This window comes from Enhydra lutris, unplaced genomic scaffold (assembly GCF_002288905.1).
Source record: "Enhydra lutris kenyoni isolate GAN:26980312 unplaced genomic scaffold, ASM228890v2 scaffoldscaffold55, whole genome shotgun sequence".
Lineage (NCBI taxonomy): Eukaryota > Metazoa > Chordata > Mammalia > Carnivora > Mustelidae > Enhydra > Enhydra lutris.
This window is the reverse complement of record NW_019154139.1, coordinates 238266-260758: the sequence shown is the minus strand read 5'-3', so window position 1 is coordinate 260758 and position 22493 is coordinate 238266. Positions and strand designations below refer to the sequence as shown.

Sequence of the window (22493 nt, the reverse complement as noted above, 5' to 3'; positions counted from 1 at the left end):
GCGTCCTCCCCGGCTGGGGCCGCGTGCGTCATAGATGTGCGCGCGGCGGCGCGTGCGACGTTTTTTCTCTGGGCGGGAACAGCAAAATGGCGCCAGAGCTAGTGGCGGGCTGAGGACGCTGGCTCCCCTGGAAGACGCTCCTGCGGTCCCCGGGCCGCCCCGGCCCCTCCCGGACATGGAGGACGTGGAGGCGCGCTTCGCCCACCTGCTGCAGCCTATCCGCGACCTCACTAAGAACTGGGAGGTGGACGTGGCGGCCCAGCTGGGCGAGTATCTGGAGGAGGTGAGCTCGGCCCCGGGGGAGTGGCGCGGGGCGGGCGGGCGGGGCCGCGAGGGGGGGCGGCGGGCCGGGGGCTGCGGGCCGGCCGCGCCCCGCCTCCACGTCTGTTGTGCCCGCGCTCTGGCCGCGCTCGCGCTCGGGCTGGTGGCTTTCCTTTTTCGCAGCTCCGCCCCGGCGTCTGGAAATTAGTCCGGAGTTGTAGTCCCAGGTCGCTGCCTGTGCGCGAGCCGAGAAATGGGGTTAGTGGGTGGCGACCAGTCCTCTTCTCTGGGTGGAGCAGAACTTCGCGCGTGTTCGCGTGTTTGAGAGAGCTGGATCGCGGGTGAAGAGGGGTTTTCCACCGTGGGTTTTCCAGCCGGCTTCAAGCTACCGTCAGCACGTGGTCTGTCTTCGTACCGCGCAGCCGTGTGCAGGCCTCGGAACGAGCTGCGGGCTCCATTTGAGCACATCGCTTTCCCTCCGCAGCCCATCTGGACCGCGCTCATCCTTATCAGCGGTGACGTCCGTCCTGCTAAATCCAAGGGGCGTTAGAAATGTGACCTTGCTCGGCGAGCAGCTTTTGTCGGGCTCCACCCTCTCTTTTTGGAACAGGTTTACCTGCTCTGATTTTTTTCCCAAGTCATTTGCTTACTTTTTGCCCGCTGTCCACTCTCTGTATGTTGAGCTCCTCTGGGCAAGCCTTGGGCCAGCAGCTTCTTACATATCTCCCCTAAACAATCATCTCACTTACTTCCATGATTTTAAGTTTTAGGTGTGTGAGGATAACTCTCAGTTCATATTTCCATCCCAGATCTTTTCTTTGAATTTATTTTCTGTCCAGTTACTCTTGACATTCTACTTCGATGTTCCATGCAAGCATCTCAGATTTAGTACGTTAACTTAGAGCTCTTGGGGCGCCTCCTTGGCTCAATCCATTAAGCTTCTGCCTTTGGCTCAGGTCAGGATTTCAGGGTCCTGGGATGAGCCCCGCATCAGGCTCCCTGCTCAGTGGGGAGTCTGCTCCCTCTCCCCCTGCATCCCCCCCCCCCCCCCCCCCTGCCCCTTCTCAAATAAATAAAATGTTAGGAAAAAAAAAAAAAAAAGTGGATATCCTGCGTAATTCCCAGTCTTCTAGTCTGGGTAAATAGCACTGCTGACCAACGGAAGGTGAGCGCTAAGAGCTGCTCTGCTGAAACCCTGTGCTTCACACCCGTTCACCCATGGATTCTGTCTGTTATACCCCCAGAATTTCACTTGAATTCATCTGTTCTTTACCTCAGATTCATGTAAAACCTTCCTTCCCAGGCTCCTTACAGCTGTTTTGGCCCATCCAGTTGATGTTCTGTCCAGTAGGAAGTGTGACTCTCAGCTGCTGTGGTGTCCTGTCACCCCTCGGGGGCTTTCTGCTGCACTCAACAGAGAGTACAAACCACCTTTTTTGAGTCTGGCCTTGCTGTTTTAGCCTCATCTTGGGCTTCTCTCCACCTGTTCTTTCGAGCCAATCAACCTACAACTCTGGAACTCATTCTTTTTTTTTTTTTTTTTTAATAAGGAAATTTACTTAATATTATTATTGTTGTTGGAACTCGTTCTTTTTTTAAATAAGGAAATTTACTTAATATTATTGTTATTGTTGGAACTCGTTCTTTTTTTTTTAAATAAGGAAATTTACTTAATATTATTGTTATTGTTGTTGGAACTCGTTCTTTTTTTATTTTAAATAAGGAAATTTACTTAATATTATTGTTATTGTTGTTGTTGTTGTTATTATTATTATTTTTAAGGAATCTCTATACCCAGCCTGGGGCTTGAATTCACAACCCTGAGATCAAGAGTCGCATGCTCTAAGGCGCCCCGGAGCTCGTTCTTGACCCAGGGTCTTTATAATTTCTGCCCGCACTGGGGAATACTCTTTCTTCTTCTTCTTTTTTTTTAGATGTACTTTTTTTTTTTTAAGATTCTATTTATTTATTTAACAGAGAGAGGGAACACAAGCAGGGGGAGCGGGAGAGGGAGAAGCAGGCTTCCCATTGAGCAAGGAGCCTGATGCGGGGCTCGATCCCAGAACCCTGGCATCATGACCTGAGCCGAAGGCAGACGCTTAACCACTGAGCCACCCAGGTGCCCCTGGAATATTCTTTCTTTAGTTCTTTTTTTTTTTTTTTTTTTAAGGATTTTATTTATTTATTTGACAGAGAGACCACAAGTAGGCAGAGAGGCAGGCAGAGAGAGAGGGGAAGCAGGCTCCCTGCTGAGCTGAGAGCCCGATGTGGGGCTCGATCCCAGGACCCTGGGATCATGACCTGAGCTGAAGACAGAGGCCCAACCCGCTGAGCCACCCAGGCGCCCCTCTTTAGTTCTTTTTGCAGCTAATTCCTTCATCCTTTACGTCTCAGTATTCTTTACGTCAGTACGTCAGGACATCGTCCTGTGTCTCAATTATTCCTTAACTTGTTCACTTGTTTGTGGTCTTTCCACTCTAGAATGTCAGTTCTGCTAGGGCAGGAACCGTGTGTGCATTCTGTTCTCTTTGCATAATAGAATGCCTGGCACATGGTATGCACACAGTGTTTGTTGAATGAATCCTTGATCTGTTGATCTGCCTCCTCTGCTTGGACACATAGGCTGCTAAAAAAAATTCAGAGAATTGTGCTGGGTGGGGCTGTTATGGGTTCAGGTATCCACAGTGAGCAGGCTGCTTGGTGATGCCTGGTAAATCTGCTTCCCAGCTGGGTCAGCTCCTTCCTTCCTTCTAAAGATTTATAAAATTTTTTATTTTTTAATATTTAAGTTTAAATTTTTTTTTTCAGAGAGAGAACACGTAGGGAGGAGGGGCAGAGGGGGAGAGAGAGGCTCTCAAGCAGACTCCATACTCAGTGTGGAGCCCGATGAGTGGTTCAGTCTTACAACCCTGAGTTCATGACCTGAGCTGAAGCCAAGAATCAGACTCTCAACGCTCAGTCTGACACTGAGCCACCCTGGCCACTGAAAGATTTTGTTTTTTAATCATTTTTAAGTAATCTCTATACCCAGAGTGGGGCCTGAATTTACAACCCTGAGATGGAGAGTTGCACGCTCTACTGACTGAGCCAGCCAGCCAGCCATGCCCCACTTCGTGCTTCTTATGTTTGCTCTTCCAGACCTTCTCCGCCCTCTGAAGTCCTGATTTCCCTGCTTCTACTTTTGTCTTTACCCTTCTTTTCATTTTCCATGCAGCTACCAGAAAGTTCTTTTCTAAAAAAATTTTAACAACTCGTATTATGTTGCTCTTCTTTTCCATCCGTTTATTTGTTGATTGTTGCCGAGCGTCTGTTGTAGCCAAGAATCATGTTAAACTCTGCGAAAATAGTGGCAAGGAAACAGTAGTCCCTGCTTCCCCTTCTGGGAGGATGGATCCTAAGGAAGTAAGCGCGCAGAGTTGGAACAGGTATTAGTTCTACAGAGAGGTTAACAGGGGCTTGAAGTCCTAGCTAGTGGGTGGCAGAGTGGAGGCCCCTCCTCACTGTGTCTTTGTGTAAAAACAGACTGACGAGGGGCGCCTGGGTGGCTCAGTGGGTTAAGCCGCTGCCTTCGGCTCGGGTCATGATCTCAGAGTCCTGGGATCGAGCCCCGCATCGGGCTCTCTGCTCAGCAGGGAGCCTGCTTCCTCCTCTCTCTCCCTCTGCCTGCCTCTCTGCCTGCTTGTGATCTCTCTCTGTCAAATAAATAAATAAAATCTTTAAAAAAAAAAAAAAACAAAAAAAAACCAGACTGACGAGAGATTCAGAAGGAACGTTGAGGGCTCCAAGAGGAGTTTGGGTGAAAGGAGTTGGCTAGTCATAGCTGAAGAATGTCCCAAGGTTCTGAGGTGGGAGAGTGCTTGGCTCCAAGGGTGACCATGGAGACAGACAGTGTGACTGCTCTGTAGTGAGTAGGGGAGGGGGGCAACTGGAGAGGAAGCTGGTTAGCGTGCGAGGCTCTCTGTAGACTTTGGGTTTTTTCCCTAAGAGGGGCAGAAAGCCATTAGGGTTCTGAGTGGAGTGATGGAATCTGCCTTGTGTCTTCAGACATGCACCTGCTTGTGAAGAGGAGGGTGGAGGGGAGTGAAGGGCGAAAAGAATCCAGTCAGTGCCGGGGTCCAGGCAAGAGGTGGGGCTGACTGGTGGTCAGCGTGGAGAGGAGCAGACAGGTTAGGCTGGAGCATGAAGTATCAGGGAACGTGGCATGGGCTGAACGGGGGAAGTGAGAGAAGACCGGGAGGAGCTAAGATTTGCAGATCCGTGGATGGTGGTTGCGGGGATATCTAGGGTTCAATGTGACCTGTCCAGTATGAATTTTGGTTAAGACATCCAAATGGTGTTTGAAGAAGGTAGTTGGACATACATGTGTAGGCTTAGATGGGAGGTCCAACCTGGAGCATGCATTTAGGAGTTGTTCAAATGCGGGTGGAGTGTGAGGTCCTACAAGTGGGTGAGCCTAGCCTGAGAAAAGCCTAGCCTGAGAAAAGGGCCACTTCTGCAGTTCAGGGCCTGGGTGACTCAGCTGCCCTCTCCTTCATATCCTGTCCTTTCAGGGAAATCCGTTCACTTTTCCAGAATGCTCTGCGCTCTCTCAGACTGGCGTGTTCCTCCAGTGACCTGAAGAACTTGCTCTGTCCTTCAAGAATTAGTAGAAGTGGCCTCATGGTAGTGTCCTTCCAGAGTCCCTCTTCTTTGGGCCCCCATAGTGCCTAATGTCTGACCTTGCTCTCCAACACACCCTGCGTTTTGGACATGGGTGCCTAATACTCATTTTCCTTACTGGTTGGATCCCAGGTCTGCTGACTGCCTTTGTGGGAGCAGTTGCTCTTCCTAGAAGGCCACTGCCTTCATCTGCCTGGGGAGTGTCTTCCAGGCTCAGCTCCAACCGCAGAACTTCTCAGTTCATCAAACTTTTATTGGACACTAGCTTCTGGCCCTGAGGTGGAGGCTGGAATTGGCCCTAACAGGGCAGGGAGAAGCCCCAGGCATGAGAGCTACACTGCGGGAGTATTCGCACTGGCACAGCTGGGAGCGGTACTCCAGGCAGATGGAAAGCAAAGGCGAAGAGCCTGGAAAAACGTATTGGGGCTTCAGAGTGCTGTTTGCTGAGAGGCGTGCAGGAGAGGGGCCCTGTTGTGGAGAGCCCCTAGGTTGCGTATGGAGATAAAAAGCTTGCGGACATTTAGCTGTCTTGGAGTGGCTCTAAGCATGGTCCTGTGGCAAAGGAGAACGCGCTGCTGTAGATGGGTTTGGGAATTGTTGGCATATGGTCTGTGGACCACGGACATTTAAGAGGTGGTAGGAGCTGGGGCTCAGGGGAGTCTTGCTGGGGGGTCGGGTTGCAGAAGAAGGAAGAGGATTCACTTGGAATTGTTTCCTTAATTTCTGCTCAGAGGATTTAGACCCCAGTGATTTGTGTCTGTCCTCCCCTCTGGGTGAGGGGTCTTCCTGCCTGATTCTGTCCGAGTCAGCCTTGACTTGCATGGGTTTAGTGTGGTGCGCCGCCAGGCCTCCAGAAGGGAACCGCTGTGCAGCTCTGGCTGTGGCTGATAGACTCCAGGGGCCTCCTTTTCCAAAACGCTGCCCCTCCCCTCCAAAAATTAAAAAAAAAAAGACAACCAGAGAGCCCTAAGCAGAGCTAGTGCTCTGAGGGGCGCCTTGTGGTGACCAGGCCCTGCAGGCTGGGTGCTGGGTGGGCTCTGTGGGGAGCAGTATACACAGATTTTGGCTTCCCAATGCCTGGTATTGTGTCTTGCAGCTGGACCAAATCTGCATCTCTTTTGACGAAGGGAAAACCACAATGAACTTCATTGAGGCAGCGCTGTTGATCCAGGGATCTGCCTGTGTCTACAGTAAGAAGGTGGGCACCGCCTGGCTGCCGGTCTCATGGGGCTGAGGTTCACTCTCCTGCTGGGGCAGGTGGCAGGCTCATCCCTGTCTGTTCCCTGCCTCGCCAGCGCCTGCTGTCTCCCCTGTTCCTCACTGCCTTATAACACAGCTTAGGCTTATCATCAGAACGGTTGTAATTAGGAACAAGCTTGGATTTATACTTGCAGGGCCTGCTGCTAATGCTGACCCTCTGGCGGTGTACACAAGAGCCCCATGCAACAAAGAGTCAGCCAGTCTAGAATGTCAGTCCCAAAGCCCAGAAATTGTGTTGTAGAATAAGAGGAAAAGCAGAATGAAGGGAACACCTTGAGAAAAACCAGTATTTAGGACGTGTCCACCAGAAGGAAGTCAGAGCGAGGCAAATTTAAAAAATGTCTGGGAGTCAGAGATGTAGAGAATTTTAAGGGGGAAGAAAAAAAACCCCCAAATTGTTGAATGTCGTGAATTGACCCACACAGGAAAGGGTTTCATGTGTGCAGTGGGTCTGTAATTGGAAGGTCACCAGGGGTTTTAGTGAGAGGAGGGTGAGACTGTGGGGTGGGGAGAGGTGAGAAGGCACCACATGACCCCTTGTAGGAGAGGTTACAGGGAGGGGGACAAGGATGGGCAGTCAGCAAAGCAGCGGTCCTCCACCCAGCCGTAATGCACCTCGTACCCAGCTGGCCCTGCCTGGCCTGGCGACCCAGCACCGGGCAGCGGGTGGCTATCAGGATTTCTTAAAACGTCCTTAGTGACAGCCAGGATCGAACACCACAGAGCGAAGGGTGAGAGGGTGGGGCGGGGGGTGGCAGATGACATACGATCCTGGTAGAAATCGTTCAGGAGTGGGTCAGGGCCGTGGGTTGTTAGGCTCCATCCCAGGAGTCTGGAGGGAGAAGTCAGTATTGGTGTAGAGAAGTTGGACGCAGGCATTTGGAGAGTTCCTGCCTAAGGCCCCAATTTTCATAACAGAATAAAAGTCAGTTACTGAGAATCAGCTCCTGGGTAGGAGATTTGGAGAGTGAAATTTGGTGAGAGCAGAATTGTCCTGAGGGGAACGCAGACAAGACCGGCCGTCCGGTGGGGTTCGGCACCTCCTGCTGTTCGCGTGCGTTTGTCCAGCTGCGCTTAGCCGACCCTGGTGGAGGAGCAAGGAAAAGTGGGAGACAGCCCTGATCCAGAGTTGGCAGTGTAGTGGGTGGGAGAAAGAGAACAGGTGCACAGGAGGTAAGCGTTTGGACGTGTGTAACGGGGTCCCAACTAGGGAAGGGCGAGCGATCCACATTTGGGCTTAACTTGCTTAGGACCCAGTGGATTTACCTCTGGGCAGCAGAAGTTCTTAAAACAGTTTAATATCTCGTTGGTTTTGGTCCTAGATAATCCCATTACATTAGATTCCTACGTCCTGCATTTGTCCCAAAAAGGAGTGTCTGCAGCCAGCTTTGCACAAGGGGTGAGGTGGCAGATGCGTGGCGCGTGGTGAGCAAGTGCAGGGACGTGTTAACAGTGAAGTCTGGAAGGTGTGGGTGGTCAGTAGCGTCCAGTAGGACTTTCCGAAACGATGGAGCCGTTCTGTGATCTGGGCCGTCAGAGATGGTGAGTACTAGTGACGTGGCACCAAGCGCTTGAAATGTCGTCAGTGTGACGGAGGAATTTTGAGTTTCATTAACTTCATTAACTTAAGTTTAAATCGGCACAGCCACATGTGGCTAGTGGGTGCAGATTAGGTCACACAGCCCGAGACTCACACATCCCCGGCTGCACATCCTGGACCTACCCCTGATCCCGGCGACTTTCTCTCTCCCAGTTTGTTGTCCTTTGAAATGGGACCAGCTCTGATGCCTGCTTCAGACAGGCCAGATGGGATGAAGCATGAACATAGATATATGTGGCAAACACTTAAAAAATTTCACGTTTATTAATCCTAATAAACGGGGCCCATGTGTTGGGGGGCTGCCATCCGTTGTGCTCAGCACTGTCTCCAGTGCCTGGTGCCAGGCCCCATACATAAAAGATGTGCAGTGAACATCTGTTGGTGGGAAAACAGGGGGAAAAAAAAAAAAAAAGGCAGGACCAAGAAGAGAGAGTGGTGTGTGCTCTTGGGCGCTGTTACTGCAGAAGGAATGGCCCAGAGGTGGCCCACGTGTGCACCCTGCTGGCCGGCATCTCAGAAATGCTGAACCTCCCCATCGGGGTGGGGTCCCACAGGTTGTGGCTGGGGCTCCCGGAGGTGGGGCACCGGTGGCCCACGCCTGCGGGAGGGAAAGGAGCCAGCTCTGGGTGCTGGGCGGGGTCAGCACGGAGATGGGCTAGTGGGCTGCGCGCAGGCCAGTGTGTGGGGCCGCTTGGAGTGTGGCGACAGAGGACGAGGAGAGGACCACAACTGATGAGACACACTGGTTGGACTGGGGAAGTCTTTCTGGCAGCCACATTGGCAGGACTTGTGCTGGAAGCTTTGGCTTTTCTGTGTACGGCTTGTCTGTGTGTGTACACAGCAAGGCCTCTGGGGAGGGCCCTGGAACATCCAGGCTGGGCTTTTGTCTCCGCTCCTCACTGGCTGCTTCTGGTCCCAGGTGGAGTACCTCTACTCGCTGGTCTACCAGGCTCTCGACTTCATCTCTGGCAAGAAGTGAGTACTGGTCTGAGCCCAGAGGCGGAGGCCTGTGTGTCTGCCCCGCATATAGCTCAGGGGAGGCCCGTGCAGCCTCCCAGATGTCCGTGCATTGGTTCTCTCTCAGGCGGGCCAAGCAGCTCTCCTCGGTGCGGGAAAATGGGGCCAGTGGGGACACCAGCTCCATGGCTCCCCAGGAGGTGGAGGACCAGGTAAGAGTTCTTGGGTGCCTGGCCGCTGCCCCCTGCACACTTGCCCAGCGCTGCTCCTAAGTTCTGTCTCCCCGCAGTTCCTGTCGCTGGATGACCTCCCTGACTCACGTGCTAATGTGGATCTGAGGACTGACCTGCCCCTCCGTGTGAGTGCCCCTCCTTCTGTAGGGGCTGCACTGAGCTGTAGGGGCTGTGGGAAGGCGTCCTCCTACGTGGGTTCCCCACCTGGAGCCCCCGGGACCTGTGGCTCACCCACTCTTGGCCTCCATGCAGGAGGTCCTCATTGTCCCTCTCCTGCCCATGGCCCTTGTGGCCCCTCATGAGATGGAGAAGAACGTCAGCCCCCTGTACAGGTATGGGCCTGAGCCTGGCGGAGGGGAGTCAGATAAGGGGAGAGGGCTCAGTGGAAAGGGTCTCTGCAGTGGCTGTTTCTGCCTGCACAGCTGTCAGGGGGAGGTCCTAGCCAGCCGGAAGGATTTTAGGATGAACACATGCACCCCCCACCCCAGGGGAGCCTTCATGTTGGAGCCAGTCGGCATCTCCCCAGTGGAGACACCGCTGCTGAGGAGCCGGAAGGGTGAGGGCTTGCATGTGGGGGCGTGGGAAGGAAGGGTCCCCTGTGCCTGCCAGCTCTGGTCCCGCCTCCCTCCCCAGGCACCTGCACTGAAGATGGTTCTGTTGGTGCAGTTCCCCTTTGTCCTGGCTTTGGTCGTAGCTGGCTCAGCCCTGGGGTGCCCGAGTCCTGTGCCAGGTCTCTGCTCTCCCTGCCCAGCCCTTGGGAGGGACCTCCTGGGGGAGGGCGAGGGCTGACCCTGTCCCATCTTCCATCTTTCCCAGAGGCTGAGAGGGCTGAAGAGCAGCCAATGGAAGTTGCTGCGTGTGGTCCTGTCCCTGCGCTCGGCGTCTCCCGGGAGTCCAGTGAGGAGAGAAGACGTGTGGACTGGCAGTGGGGGTGGAGGTGGGGGGGCATGGGGCTCTGCACGGGGCTCTGCTCAGCTACCCCGGGGTGAGGTGTGGGGAGCAAGGAAGCCTGGCTTCTTTGTGCCCAGGCCTCGGCCTCCCTCCCCACCTTGGCCCACTGTGTGGTCTTGGTCTCATGACTGCCCTCTGACCATTCTTGAGCCTGTGAGGTTTGGATCTACCCCTCCTCTCTGGGCAAGCACAGATGGCAGCATTTCAGGAGGAAAGTTGCTGAAAGTAAAAGGAGCCAAACAGAACAGAGGGGCATGACGAGAAGAGCGGGACGTGTCCGGCTACTTTCTCTGGGTCTGATGAATGAGGCTCGGTGAGGGAAGGGCCTCGCAGGTTCTCCTGGGTGTTGGCCAGGGGCGGCCTCCCACCTCCTGTCCGGTGTCTTCCTCCCTGCTCAGGCGCCTCTCCAGAAGGCCCAATGCCTGGAGGTGGTGGTGAGGATGAGTGCGCAGAGGAGGCAGCAGAGCTCCCTGAGGCCACAGCCCCTGAGGCCCCTCAGGAGCCCCAGGAACCCAGGAGCCCGCAGCAGGTAGGACCCTGACTGAAGCCTGCAAAGCTCGAGCCATCAGCCGGGCAAGCTTGCCCCCACTTAGATGGGATAGGCAGCGCTGTGGGCTTTGCCTGCAGGCCCGTAGCACTCTGTTCCTTCTGTCTGGTCCTTGCACGCTGGGCTGTGGGTGCACCCTCCAGATAGCCTTCGACCTGGCTTTGCGCCCAGCCCTTTAGGACAGCGCTGATCGCTTGTCCCTCTTCCTGAGCAGAACAGCTGCGGCTCCTCGGGAAGGAGCTGGGCTTCAGGGTCCAAGCCCCATGGTGTCCGTAGCTCCCACCGAGGACGGCAGCTTGTTTCCGAAGCTGACTCCTCGAGGTCAGGCTTGTAGGAAGAAATGGGCTCCAAGGCTTTGGCGGCCTCCTTCCACCGCCCAGGGTCAGCTTTGTGTTTCAGCCTAGAGCTGAGAAATTCTGATGCACAGAGAAGAAAATGTTACTTGTTCATTTTGATTGGTGGATGTATCATGCTTATTTTCTTTTTTGTTTTCTTTTAGATTTTATTTATTTATTTGACAGAGATCACAAGTAGGCAGAGCATCGGGCAGAGAGGGGGAAGCAGGCTCCCCGCTGAACAGAGAGCCCGATGCGGGGCTCGATCCCAGGACCCTGAGATCATGACCCGAGCTGAAGGCAGAGGCTTCACCCACTGAGCCCCCCAGGCGCCCTATCTTATTTTTTTCTTAAAGAAAAATAAAAGTACCCATGACCACTAGTTTACTAGTTTATATGTTCTCCTAAAATTTTTCCTAGAGTTTTGTTTGCCCTCAGAGGGTCCCTACAGGGTTCTTGACGTCTGGCCCCGGAGTGCAGCTGCTGGGTTGCCTGAGCCTTGGATGGAGGAGGGGGAGAGACGGATCCGTGGACTGTTTCTTTGCAGAGCCCTGCCCAGCCTGGTCGGTGTGTGCTGCGGGAGCGACGGCAGCCAGCGTCCCTGATGAAGGTGAGGGGTAGTGGGGCTCAGACCCCCCCACCAGGGAGGTGGTGCTGAGGCTCCCCTGCCCTCATCCCTGCTGGCTCTCTTGTGAGGAATCTTCCTTCCTCCAGAAATTGAAGTCACCTCTTCTGCCGCTCTGGGGCACCTCCCTCCCTGGTGCGTCACCCTTGGGTTCTGCATTGAATGTGGCCAGCCCTTCTCTGGCTGTCACTGCACTCCAGTCTGGGCTTTTGAGGGGGGTGGGCATCCCCAGTGTCCCCCGCCCCCCCAGTGTCCGCTTGTGCCCTGTGCTCAGGAGACTCCAGACCCCTGGCAGAGCCTGGACCCCTTTGACTCCCTGGACTCCAAGCCTTTCAAGAAAGGTAATTGGGTAGAGGGACACCTCCCTTGGGCATCTGTGGACGGGCTCTCTGGAGCACCTGTGGTTGGTGAGGGTGGGCTCTGTACCCGTTAGGAGCCTGGTGGGGACTGTGGTCCCTGGTGCAGTTGCTCCTGGAGCGTGGGGGTGCTGTAGCCTGCCCCAGGGACCCAAGCTGTGCTCGTGCCCCCAGGTAGGCCTTTCTCCGTGCCCCACTGCGTGGACGAGGTTCCAGGACAGAAGCGCAAGAGGAAGGGCGCCCCCAAGCTGCAGGACTTCCACCAGTGGTACCTGGCTGCCTGTGAGTGGGGTGGGGGCGGGGCTGGGCCAGGGCGGGAGGGTCCAGGTATAGCCTGCAGGGACTTGGCTTGGTTCCCGCTGACCAAATTCTCTTGAAGATGCTGATCACGCCGACAGCAGGAGGCCCCGGCGAAAGGGCCCGTCCTTTGCAGGTGAGGTCAGAGTTGTGAGCGCGCCCTTCTGAGGAACAGTGGTTCTGTGTGGTATTTTGCCTGCCTCCCCTTGGCCTGGGGGCTGCCCAAGGCTCTAGGTGGACTGGGAGTGCCTGGGCAGGACATGGGAGCCCCTCTCACGAGGTCTTTGTGTGCAGACATGGAGGTCCTGTACTGGAAGCATGTGAAGGAGCAGTTGGAGACTCTCCGGAAACTGCAGAGGAGGGAGGTCAGTGCTGGCCTCTGTCTGGACCCCACGTAGCCCCTGGTGGGGACAGCCGTGCCCCTCATAGGTGCTCTCTGCACAGATGGCTGCGCGGTGGCTGCCGAGGCCTGAGGAAGGGCTGTGGCCTGTGGAGGACCAGCTGGAGGAGTCCCTGGAGGATCTGGGGACAGCAGGTGGGAGCCTGCTGGGATGGCCCAGGGTGGGGGGGGTTCAGCATCCACTGCCAGCAAACCTGCCTCCTGCTGGGGCTTCTCTGTCTACCAGCAGATGACTTTCTTGAGCCTGAGGAGTATGCAGAGCCTCAGGAGGCAAAGCCTGGGGAAGCTGCTGACCTGGGTAGGTCTGAGAGGGGCCTGCTGGCCAGGGGACCATGAGAGGGAGGAAGGGTATGGCCCATGGCCACATCAGCTCATAGTTGCCTCTTTTCCAGAGCCAGAGGCCATGCCAGCATCCCTGAGCTATGAGGAGCTGGTCCGAAGGAATGTGGTAAGTCTGAGTGAGAGCTGGCGGGTTGCTGGGTGAGGGGCCCCTGCACAGAAGGAGGCAGCTCCCTGGTCCCCCCTAGGAGCTCTTCATCGCCACCTCTCAGAAGTTCGTCCAGGAGACGGAGCTGAGCCAGCGCATCAGGGACTGGGAGGATACTATCCAGCCCCTGCTCCAAGAGCAGGTGAGGGGCTGGGCCAAGTTCTGGCTGAGAAGTGGGGACTCCCCTGCTGCCTGCCTTGGTTTTGCCCCAGGATCGTGCCCCTTCTCCTTGCAGGAACAGCACGTGCCCTTTGACATCCATACTTATGGGGACCAGGTAGTATCCAGGTTCAGCCAGCTCAACCAGTGGTGTCCCTTTGCGGAGCTAGTAGCTGGCCAGCCTGCCTTCGAGGTGTGTCGCTCAATGCTGGCGTCCCTGCAGCTGGTGAGTGGCCTGGGGAGCCTGGGAGGGAAGTGGTCCCCGACACCGCTGACGCCTCATCCCTACAGGCCAACGACCACACTGTGGAGATCACCCAGCAGCCGGGGCTGGAGGCGGCCGTGGACACCATGTCCCTGAGACTCCTCACACACCAGCGGGCCCACAAGCGCTTCCAGACCTACGCTGCCCCCTCCATGGCCCAGCCCTGAGTGCGGAGCATTGAGCCTGAGGGGTGGGCTCTGGAGGTCCATCCCTCCTGGGTGCTGGGCATGCGATCTGCTCACTCTATCCTTGTTTCCTGGCTGGCCCAGCTGAATAAAATGGTGTTGCCATCCCACCTAACCCTTAAAGGAACTTAAACCCCTGCTCTGTGCAGGGAAAGGGCTGCCTGTGCCCTAACCCCTCGGCAAGTGATCAGGTCCTGAGCCCTTTCTGCCTTGGCCTCCTGGGACAGATGACAGGCACACAGCTTCATCACACCCTCTTTAATGATCTGGCTTAGTGCAGGACGCTGCGGAAGGCTGCCATGTGGCGCCGGACACTGTCCGCGATCTGCTGTGCGGATTTGGCCCGGCCATAGTAGTCTGTGAAGAGGCCATCGGGGCTGAGCAGGTAGATGGCGATGGAGTGATCCACGATGTAATCCTGGTCCTCGTCCTTAGGGCCAGCGCTGTAGTACACACGGTAGCTGCGGGTCACCTGGGCTACCTGCTCAGCGGAACCAGTCAGGCCCAGCAGCCGCGGGTGGAAGTCCTGCACGTAACGGGCCATGGCTGCAGCGGTGTCCCGTTCAGGGTCCACGGTGATGAAGACAGGCTGCACGGGGGGCAGGCCAGGCTCAGCCTCCAGCTGCTCAACCACGTGCACCAGCTTCTGCAGCTCGTCTGGGCAGATGTCGGGGCAGTGAGTGAACCCAAAGTACAGCAGCACCCACTGACCCCGGAAGTCGGCCTTGCAGCGAGCCTGTCCCCAGTGGTCCAGCAGGCTGAAGTCGCCCTGGCCCACGGCTGCCTGGCGCAGGGCCTCTGTCCGCTGTTGCTGCCGCCGCTGCTCCTTCTCAGCCCTCGCAGCCAGCCAGGCCCCGCCCAACCCAGCCCCAAACAAAGCAGTGATCAGCAGCCTGGTCCGAAACCTAGGGCCCCGGGGATGGCTCTGCCTGCTCTGCTCTCCAGGCACCTGCCCTGACAGGCGCCGGTATCCCACGTGTAGGGCCTTGTCTCCCCGGGACCAGAGAAGGGCTCCGGACTTGAGCGGAGAGAGCCTGTGCCAAGCCTTGGGTGCCCAAACCAGCAGCAGCATGGGCCTGATGATCCTGGAAGAGAGCACAGGGGTCAGGAGCCTGTAGTGGCCTCAGCCCTGAGTCAACCCCCATGGCTCTGGGGAGACTTGCCACCCTCTGACGGACCAAGCCCACAGTCAAGTGCACTGCCCCTGCTCCTTAATGCTCCACAGGGCACAGAAGTGCATCAGGTAAAGTACAGCCCCTGCTTAGGTGTCCCCCAGTTCTGCGCCCGCGGCTCCGTGTGGCCTGGGAGGCACTCCTGCACCTCGCCATCTCAGGTGACTGAAAGCGTTCCAAGTGCATGCCTTGCCTGAGTTCCTGAGCACGCGCGCCTGTTTGCAATAAATCCCCGTTTCTTGAAAGGAGGCGGGTGAGTCTGGTTTCAGCCTCCAAGGACGGACTCCTCCAGACCTCCTGCGGCCTGCCTAGCCCGCGCTCAGCAGCGACCCTGCGCGCCCACACCAGTCCGCCCACAGGGCGCCCCTTCCATGTGCAGCTTTCCTGGTGCTCTCACCCGGGGGTGGGTAGCGAGGTCTCGACTTGGCACAAGCCTACCCTCTTCGCATCTGGGATCCGACACCGAATTCGGTGTCCTCCGTGCCTTTCTCGCAGGAACCCCGGAAAGTCTGCTAGGTGGACATCCTAGGACTCCCCCTCACCTGTTCAGCTGCTGAAAAGACCCTCCGGAGAATTCCTGTGCGTCTGGTCTCGGCCACGGCCGGTGGCTTGCGCTCGGGGCTGGACGACCTTCCGCACGTCCCACGGGCTCTGCCCGCCAGCTTCCTCCTCTACGTACGCACTCTAAGCTGTGCCCGGGATGTTTCCGGCAAGCGAAGGCAGCCTCTGGATACTTCCTGGGCCCCTCTTCCACGGCGCCCTCCGGGACGCGCAGCTGTCTGTCGAGCGGTAAGGTCAGAAAGCGGACACCGGCAGGGGCCACGCACCCGGCACAACCCAGGCTCTCTGGGACCCGGCGTCTGTATCGCGAGTCAGGGGACAGTCCCGCCCTCTGCGAGGTTTTCGCCGCCGCGGGCTCTACCACGAAGCACGGTCGGGGGTCCCCAGGCTCCTGCGCTACCGGCACGCTCGCGACCAGCGCGCATGCGTCAAGGGCCTGGCGCAGGCGCACGCGCGCGAGGTGCCCCTCTACCCCCCCCCAACCCCGCCGCCCCGCGCGCGTGCGCAAAAGGTGGCGGGTGCCGCCCGAGGCCAAGTGCAGGACGAGGCGGGGTTTCCTCCCCGGCCCCGCCCCTCCCAGCTACCTGCGGCTCAGGCCGCCCTCCTCTCGGAAGCCTCGGGGCTCGCGCCCTTCCCGCCCCTCTCCTACCGTTCGCGCGCCGGGCACGGACCGGGTTTCGCCCTCTCCCGCCTTACTGCTGTATGTGGGTCGGCGCAGGGCGCGCGGTCCAAGGGCACGACGTCCCCTGCAGGCCAGCGGGCGCCAGGAGGGGCGGGGATCGGCGCCTACCACCGCGGGAGCGGATCCCCAGCGCGGCTGCCCAGCGCGGCTGCCCCCGGACAAGCTCCGTGGAGCCCGCCTCAGGCGCCGCGGCGAGGGACCAGGGAGGCCCTGGGGGAGGGCGGGAGGGCCTCTGGCCGGCGGGGGGTGGGGGGGGGCGAGAATCCGGGACTCAGCAAGGAGAGTGGCCAGGGCCAGGGGTCGGGAAGGAAAGGGCACGGGAACTCAGAGAAGGGAAGGGGCCGGGTTTGGGAGGGACGGAGGTCTCCAGGGGCTGTCCGTCCGCGGGCGCGTGGAACTCCTCTTGCTCCCGGGCGCGAGGGTCTCGGAGTATAGGTCTCGGGCCAGGCTCAGGTCCAGGCTCTGCGCCTGAGCTTCCACTTGAAGCGGTCCTGGGGCTGAGCGGTCGTCCCGGCCCCGAAAGGCAATGGGACCTAACTGCCGGAGTTATGAAGGAGAGCTTGAGCTCCCATCATGACACCCACCCAGACAGGCCACACAGTGTCCAGGAGGCGCAGATGCTCACCAGTGCTCTTGCCAGCTCCTGGGCGTGGCTAGGGAATACTTGCTCCTCCAAACTTCAGGTCCACCACCAGAGCGGATGGGGTCTCCACCATTTTTGTTTTTATTTTTTTAAGTTGTCTCCATTTGTCAGGGAGAGAGAGGAAACAGAAGCAGGGCGAGTGGGAGAGGGAGATGCAGGCGCCGTCCCCACCCCCCAGCAGGGAGTCGGACGTGGGGCTTGATCTCAGGACCCAGGGACCTGAGCCACCCAGGTTCCCTTCTCCACCATCTTCTGATGGAGGATGTAAGCTGTGGGGGAAGGCAGAGGGGGCTGGAGGTGGTAGGGAGCCTGGAGCTTCCTGGGAGATGTGGGGAATGCTGACTTGGGTCAGTTATGAAGGGTTAAGAACCCTAAACATTGAGGACCAAGTTCCCTATGGAGGGGGAGCATCAGTCAGGTCACTTTCTTAATTTGGTGGTCAGGCATCTTGTTTTGTTTTTTATTTTTATTTTTTAATTTTTTTTTATTTTTAATTTTTTTTTTTTAAAGATTTTATTTACTTATTTGACAGAGAGATCACAAGCAGGCAGAGAGGCAGGCAGAGAGAGAGGAGGAAGCAGGCTCCCCTAGAGAGCAGAGAGCCCGATGCGGGGCTCGATCCCAGGACTCTGAGATCATGACCTGAGCCGAAGGCAGCGGCTTAACCCACTGAGCCACCCAGGCGCCCTTGTTTTGTTTTTTAAAATAATCTCTACACTCAACGTGGGGCTTGAAATCACCACCCGGATATCAAGAGTTGCATACTCTGTCAACTGAGCCAGCCAGAGGCCCCGGTGGTCCAGCTTCTTGTGATGACGGGACACTGACCCTGGGGTTGGTTCAAATCACCTGTTTCGGGGGAGGTCCCATGGTCCCCTGTTGGGGATCTGGACTTTGTGCGGTCAGAGGTCAGGCGTCTTTAATACGTAGGAGGTAGATCCAGAGCCTGGGCACAGGCTACCTGTAATGACTAGCCGGCTGCTAACGGCGGCTGACACCCCTGGCTTCATACAGGAGTCCATCCACAGGAACCAGCCTCCTGTTGGGACCCACAGGACAGCAGCCCACTCCCTCCAGCAGCCCTTGTATCGGGCCAGATTCCCCTGCATCAAGAATCCCAGTGACCTTCAGTGACCCCTGCACTGATGCTGTCATCAGGAACCATGAAAAATGTCCAAGAAAATGACCAGAGACTTATGAACAAGTCTGATACGTCCTCAGTAATGACTGGTTTGACCCATCAGGGATATTGACCAATATCCTATGGCCCATTAATGATTGATCAGAGACCCAACAGTGATTTTGATGAAGTCCCTATTAATGACTCCAATTGGAGTTTCTCTGGAAACCAAAGTTCAGTGACCATCAATGATCCATAAATAACTTTGATCGATATCCAACACTGATGAAAGATCTATCAGTGATCCTTCAGAGATTCTGGCCCGTATTACTATCAATAACCTAGATCAGTGAGCAGTCAGCCTATCTGTACCTGCTCTGTGCTCTGGATGGCAGTGAATGCAGAAGTGACTCCAGTTTATCCAAGTTGTGCCCCCCTCTTAACTCCAGACCACATTTGTTGGTCATTGGTACCTGCTGGGTAGGGGTGTTGAAGACACCTGCACAGCTACTCCCCTTACTTTCCCTGGTTAGGACTTCAGCTGTGGTGGATGTGCAGCTGGTGGAGGGGGAATGGAAAAGAAATTGTCCCGATTTGGTATGGGGAGTGATGAGGAGGACTATCCTGAGGGCTCAAGTTTGGGGAACCAAGGTAGAGGAGTACCCAGCTCTTGCCTTGGGAATCCGGACTGGGGTACCCAAGGAGCTGGATAACTTGGTCCTGTTATGGGGGCTGATGGGAAGGGGGAACCTAAGTTCTGTTCTGGGGTTGAGAAGCCTGGGGCGGGGGTCTGCCTTTGGGGACTCTGTCTAGGCCAGGCTTGAAGTTAGAAACTTCCTGTGGGTTGCTGACCTCTTTGAGGTCAGACGTTCTGATCTGGAGAGGAGGCATCTTCTAACCTTGCAGCCCACAGGCAGCTAGGGCGGGTAAGAAGACCGGGCCGACCTTGTCGCCCACTCGCCCTGTGGAATAGTTCTATGTGAGCTGCTCCCCAGACTTGGCCAGGGCCTGGGTCAGCGCCACTGTCTTCTCCAGACCCATGCCTTGCAGTGGCACGGCCATTAGCATCGCCCCGAGGCATAGGATATTGTGGTGCGGTGAGTTATCGTGGGGTCACTGACAGTGGTGGGGCCCAAGGGGCAGGCGGTCTCTGGGGCTGATCTTGGGATCAGAGGCGTCCAGAATTTCCCACGCACCAATTTGCGCGCCCTGCGCGCACCAAGCCCCAGATGGACCCCTATCAGGCGGATCAGCTCCGGTAGTTGCCCGGGGTCTGGCGGGGGGCCTGGAGGGCCCCGACTCCCTGTGGCCCCATCGCTCCGGGCCTGCGGGGTGCGAGACAGCCGGCACCTGCCACCGTCCCGCGTCCGTGTCTCTGCGGCAGGTGCACTTTTGCCGACGGGATCCGGTTTCTCCCTTTCGTGTCCAAGCCCCTGTCCCGTGTCTGTGTTGCCCAAGCGCCTGTCTCCGTGTCTGGCTCCCACTTCTCGGCCTCCCAACTTGACCCCGGCCTGAACCTGTCCCGGACAGTGGCCGTCGCCCGCCCTGCTTTAGATTCGTCCCGCCTGGCCCCGGGCCACAGGAAGACGGCGGGTGGGCGGTGCCGCCTAGACAGACGGGACTCTGGGCCAATGGCTGCGGCGGGGGTGGGACGCTCCCGGCTGTCGTCTGCCCCGTCCAATCACGAAGGCCCGCGGCCGCGAGACTTCCGGGACTTCCCAGGCCGGCGGGCGCGCGGCGGTCTGGGGTCCCGTGGGCACTAGAGTCCCGACGCGCACGCCCCGTGCTCCGACGCGCACGCTCCCCGCCCCGCGCTCCCGCCGCGAACACAGAGAGGCGGACACGCTGCTGGTTCGGGAAGCTTTAGGCAAATGTCTGTCGGGCCGCGCCCTCCCGGCGGGTCAGTCGTCCGCCTTGGTCGGGACCCGAGCCAGGTAGTCCGAGTGCCGGATCCCGAAGCTCCAGCCGCGGGGTTTCCGGGGCTGCGGGACCAGGAGACGTCGCTGACCCCGCGGGCCAGCCGTCCAGCCGCCGCGCGGGGACCCCCGGGACCCTGACCCTCCTTCCCCGCCTCTGACCCTGGACCCGGGCTTCCAGACCACCTGGTCCACGTTGTAGGCTGCGGGCCCGGGATTCAGGGTGTTATCTTGCGGGAGCGAAGTCCGCGCCAGCATGGAGAACTGGGGGGCCCGAGACTTGTAGATCCCAGTGTTCACCGCGTGGTAGGCGCAGGGGCCCGGGGTCTGTGGGAGGGCGGCAGGGGCGTTGGGTCCGGCCTCCACTCCCCGCTGGCCACTGGCCCTCACCTCCTGCTTCGTGCCCCCTGTGGCCCGCCCCGCCGACCCCTCGTTACGGCCCGCCTGGCAGCCCCGCCCCACCTTGCTGAGGTCCTCGAAGAAACTGCCCACTGCGCTGCGGCCGTAGAGGGAGTAAGTTGGGGCCGAGACTTTACCGATGACGCGCGGACCCAAGAGCGAGGGCACAGTGTAGGTCCCAGGGCCTGGGGAGGAGCCAGCGAGGGGTGGGTCTAGGGGGTCAGTCTTCGCGGACAGGCCGGGGTCTCTGTCCTCCTCCCCCCCGCAGCCGGCAGAGCGGTTGCCGGTCGGGGATGGGAAGGTCCGCGGGGCTGGGATGGGCCTTTCGGTCTCACCTGGTGTCTGCTGCTTCGCGTGGGTGCCCCAGTTTCGGGGAGCGATGGTGTGCCGAGGCGCACTGGGGTACGTCGCGTTCCCGGCTCGCTCGGGGAAGTACCTGCCTGCGGGGCGGACCGGGGGTGTGGGCCGGAACCAGGTTGGGGGCGTGGTGGGGTCCCGGGTTGGGGGCCTGAGGTTAGGGTGACTCCGAGCCACGATTTGTCAAAGCCTGGTGGGGCTTGGAGTTCTTCCGAGATGCGGGTACGGGGGTACCGAGTTTGGAGTAGTAGGGTACGCGAGGGCGGCTCGGGGCTCGGGTGGGGTATTCCCGGGTGGGCCTTTCTGGAGGCGGCGCGGCGTTGGGGAGACCGGGGTCCCAGGGGTCCTGACCCGGTCCGGGAGTGAGGAGGGGCGCTGCGTGGCGGGGGCGGCCGTAGATGGAGTAGGCGGGGGTGCCGTCGCGGCCGCGCACGGTTATGTGTGCAGGAACCAGGTGGCCGGGCCCCGGGCCGCAGGAAGTCTGCTGCGAGGGCAGGCGCGCGCCGAAGGAGAAGGCCGGGGCGCGGGGCCGCGACGGGTCGTGTAGGACGTAGCCTGCGGAAGCGACCCAGCATCACTGTGGGGCCCCCGCCGCTCCTCGCTCTGGGCACAGCCCGCCGTCCCTCGAGAACACACCCCCTTCCTCGCCGCCCTGCAGCCCAGGCACGGCACCCGCCTCCCGGCACAGACCTCTCTGGCCCCGTCTGTCTACACCCGCCCGACGCCGGTACCGGTGTTCCGTGGCAGCATGTATTTGGGCCCCGGGCCTCTGTAGAGCGCTGCGATGGGGCCGCGGGGCCGGTGGGGCCGCCAGGAGCCGACCCAGACGTCCGAGCCCATAGCGCGCAGGGGTGGGGTGCGCTCACGGCCTGCGGTACCTGTGGGCAGAAGGTGGCGGCCCCGGCCCCTCCACCCACCGCTCCCGCAGAGCGCACTTCTCCGCTCCCGCTTCTCGCGATCCGGGGGCGGGGCCTATCCTGTATCCCAGGAGCCGGGGAAACACACCCGAGCTTCCCCGGCCCTGCTGGGGGCGGGCGGGGGAGGCCTAGCTCTCACCCCGGCCCCCAGAACGAGTCCAGTAGGGGTGTGTGAGTGCGCAAAGTTTGGTCTCAAACCTGCGGGAAAGGAATTCCCTGGGGTTTTGGGGGGCCGGGATGTTTTAGGGGCATTGGGTAAAGGACACCAAGGTGAGGGGGCGCGGTCGGAACCCCGGTGCCCGGAGGGGGCCCCAAAGTTGATGCACTAACCTGTTTTTGTGGCTCCCGGCCGGGAAGGCAAGGTGGGGTGCCTGGATTCCCGCCCCTGCCCAGCCCAACTCCCAGACCCCATTGTGTCCAGATCTCGCCTCCTGGCAACGGGGACTGTCCTGCCCTTACCCCAACCTGGCTCCGCCCCCCCCCCCCCCCCCCCCCTACCTGCTGTGGACCGGGCTGCTCAGAGTCCTTAGCACTCGCTGGAGCCCTGCAGGCGGGGCCTTGGACCGGAGTGCTGGTGCCACCCTTTCCCAGGTTTCAGTACACCCATTCCAGAAACGGACGGATCTGCAGGGGGGAAAATGTGTATATACATATATATTTTTTTCATGTATATGAATTGTGAAATGCAATGAAGTATATGAATGTTTTTCATATATGTGAGAAAAAATATATTTGAGAATTAAGAAAAAAAGGAGTACAAACAGCAAGTTCAAGTGAATTGTTCCGTGTAGAGAGAAAACTTTGCATTTAAGCCCACGGAATATTTGCGGAAATAATCTGGGCCATAAAACAAAACTGAAGATAAACATACAAATTGCATGAAGAGACGTAGGACACGTATTTGATCAAACTTCAAAGTAATTCTTTTTAGAAAATATTTTATTTATATGTTTATTTATTTGAGGTGGGGGGAACTTGCGAGCTCTCAGATCTGTGAGCAGGGGGAGGGGCAGAGGGCGAGGGAGGGACAGAATCTCAGGCTGGCTCTGCCCTGAGCCTGGGGATGGAGGTGGGGCTCCACCCCCCCCACCCCAGGATCATGGCCTGATCCAAACCAAGAGTCCCATGCTGAACCAGTGAGCCTCCCAG

At 58.2% G+C, this 22493-nt stretch overlaps 3 protein-coding genes across 7 annotated transcripts; 1 reads left to right on the top strand and 2 right to left on the bottom strand.

Moving 5' to 3' along the window:
- Positions 1 to 57: 57 nt before the first annotated feature.
- On the top strand, positions 58 to 13692 carry LOC111157522 (non-SMC condensin II complex subunit H2). Of its 5 annotated transcripts, none has more exons than XM_022519004.1 (20): positions 58 to 283; positions 6017 to 6118; positions 8700 to 8755; positions 8865 to 8949; positions 9027 to 9095; positions 9223 to 9302; positions 9459 to 9526; positions 9787 to 9867; positions 10320 to 10450; positions 11351 to 11413; positions 11703 to 11769; positions 11959 to 12066; positions 12164 to 12217; positions 12376 to 12446; positions 12526 to 12616; positions 12708 to 12779; positions 12874 to 12929; positions 13009 to 13110; positions 13204 to 13353; positions 13419 to 13692. In XM_022519004.1, exons 1-20 carry the CDS (start codon positions 176 to 178, stop codon positions 13557 to 13559), a joined length of 1755 nt encoding a protein of 584 aa, XP_022374712.1. In that variant the 5' UTR covers positions 58 to 175; the 3' UTR covers positions 13560 to 13692. The 5 variants fall into 5 exon arrangements, with proteins under 5 accessions (XP_022374712.1, XP_022374708.1, XP_022374707.1 ...); XM_022519000.1 differs by having other exon boundaries at positions 9393 to 9526; positions 12711 to 12779; XM_022518999.1 differs by having other exon boundaries at positions 9393 to 9526.
- Positions 13693 to 13820: 128 nt separating this feature from the next.
- LOC111157523 (protein SCO2 homolog, mitochondrial) lies at positions 13821 to 16106 on the bottom strand. The gene is made up of 3 exons (XM_022519005.1): positions 16007 to 16106; positions 15292 to 15528; positions 13821 to 14662 (listed from the first exon to the last, which is right to left on the bottom strand). The coding sequence occupies exon 3, from the start codon at positions 14647 to 14649 to the stop codon at positions 13849 to 13851; it is 801 nt and encodes a 266-aa protein (XP_022374713.1). The 5' UTR covers positions 14650 to 14662; positions 15292 to 15528; positions 16007 to 16106; the 3' UTR covers positions 13821 to 13848.
- A 3477-nt stretch (positions 16107 to 19583) lies between these two features.
- LOC111157542 (outer dense fiber of sperm tails 3B) lies at positions 19584 to 21334 on the bottom strand. Its single transcript, XM_022519044.1, has 6 exons — positions 21159 to 21334; positions 20779 to 20982; positions 20406 to 20510; positions 20134 to 20255; positions 19858 to 19998; positions 19584 to 19737 (listed from the first exon to the last, which is right to left on the bottom strand). The coding sequence occupies exons 1-6, from the start codon at positions 21265 to 21267 to the stop codon at positions 19657 to 19659; spliced, it is 762 nt and encodes a 253-aa protein (XP_022374752.1). The 5' UTR covers positions 21268 to 21334; the 3' UTR covers positions 19584 to 19656.
- Between the last annotated feature and the right edge of the window lie 1159 nt (positions 21335 to 22493).

Excerpts from the sequence above, each read along its gene's own strand:
- LOC111157522 (XM_022519001.1), top strand. The coding sequence starts at position 176 with ATGGAGGACGTGGAGGCGCGCTTCGCCCACCTGCTGCAGCCTATCCGC. Across the intron at positions 9,114-9,222 it reads GTGTGAGTGCCCCTCCTTCT|GAGGTCCTCATTGTCCCTCT; the intron begins GTAGGGGCTGCA and ends GCCTCCATGCAG. Across the intron at positions 11,414-11,702 it reads AGCCAGCGTCCCTGATGAAG|GAGACTCCAGACCCCTGGCA; the intron begins GTGAGGGGTAGT and ends CCCTGTGCTCAG.
- LOC111157523 (XM_022519005.1), bottom strand. The coding sequence starts at position 14,649 with ATGCTGCTGCTGGTTTGGGCACCCAAGGCTTGGCACAGGCTCTCTCCG.
- LOC111157542 (XM_022519044.1), bottom strand. The coding sequence starts at position 21,267 with ATGGGCTCGGACGTCTGGGTCGGCTCCTGGCGGCCCCACCGGCCCCGC. Across the intron at positions 20,511-20,778 it reads CCTCCTCACTCCCGGACCGG|GCAGGTACTTCCCCGAGCGA; the intron begins GTCAGGACCCCT and ends TCCGCCCCGCAG. Across the intron at positions 20,256-20,405 it reads CGCGAAGCAGCAGACACCAG|GCCCTGGGACCTACACTGTG; the intron begins GTGAGACCGAAA and ends GCTCCTCCCCAG.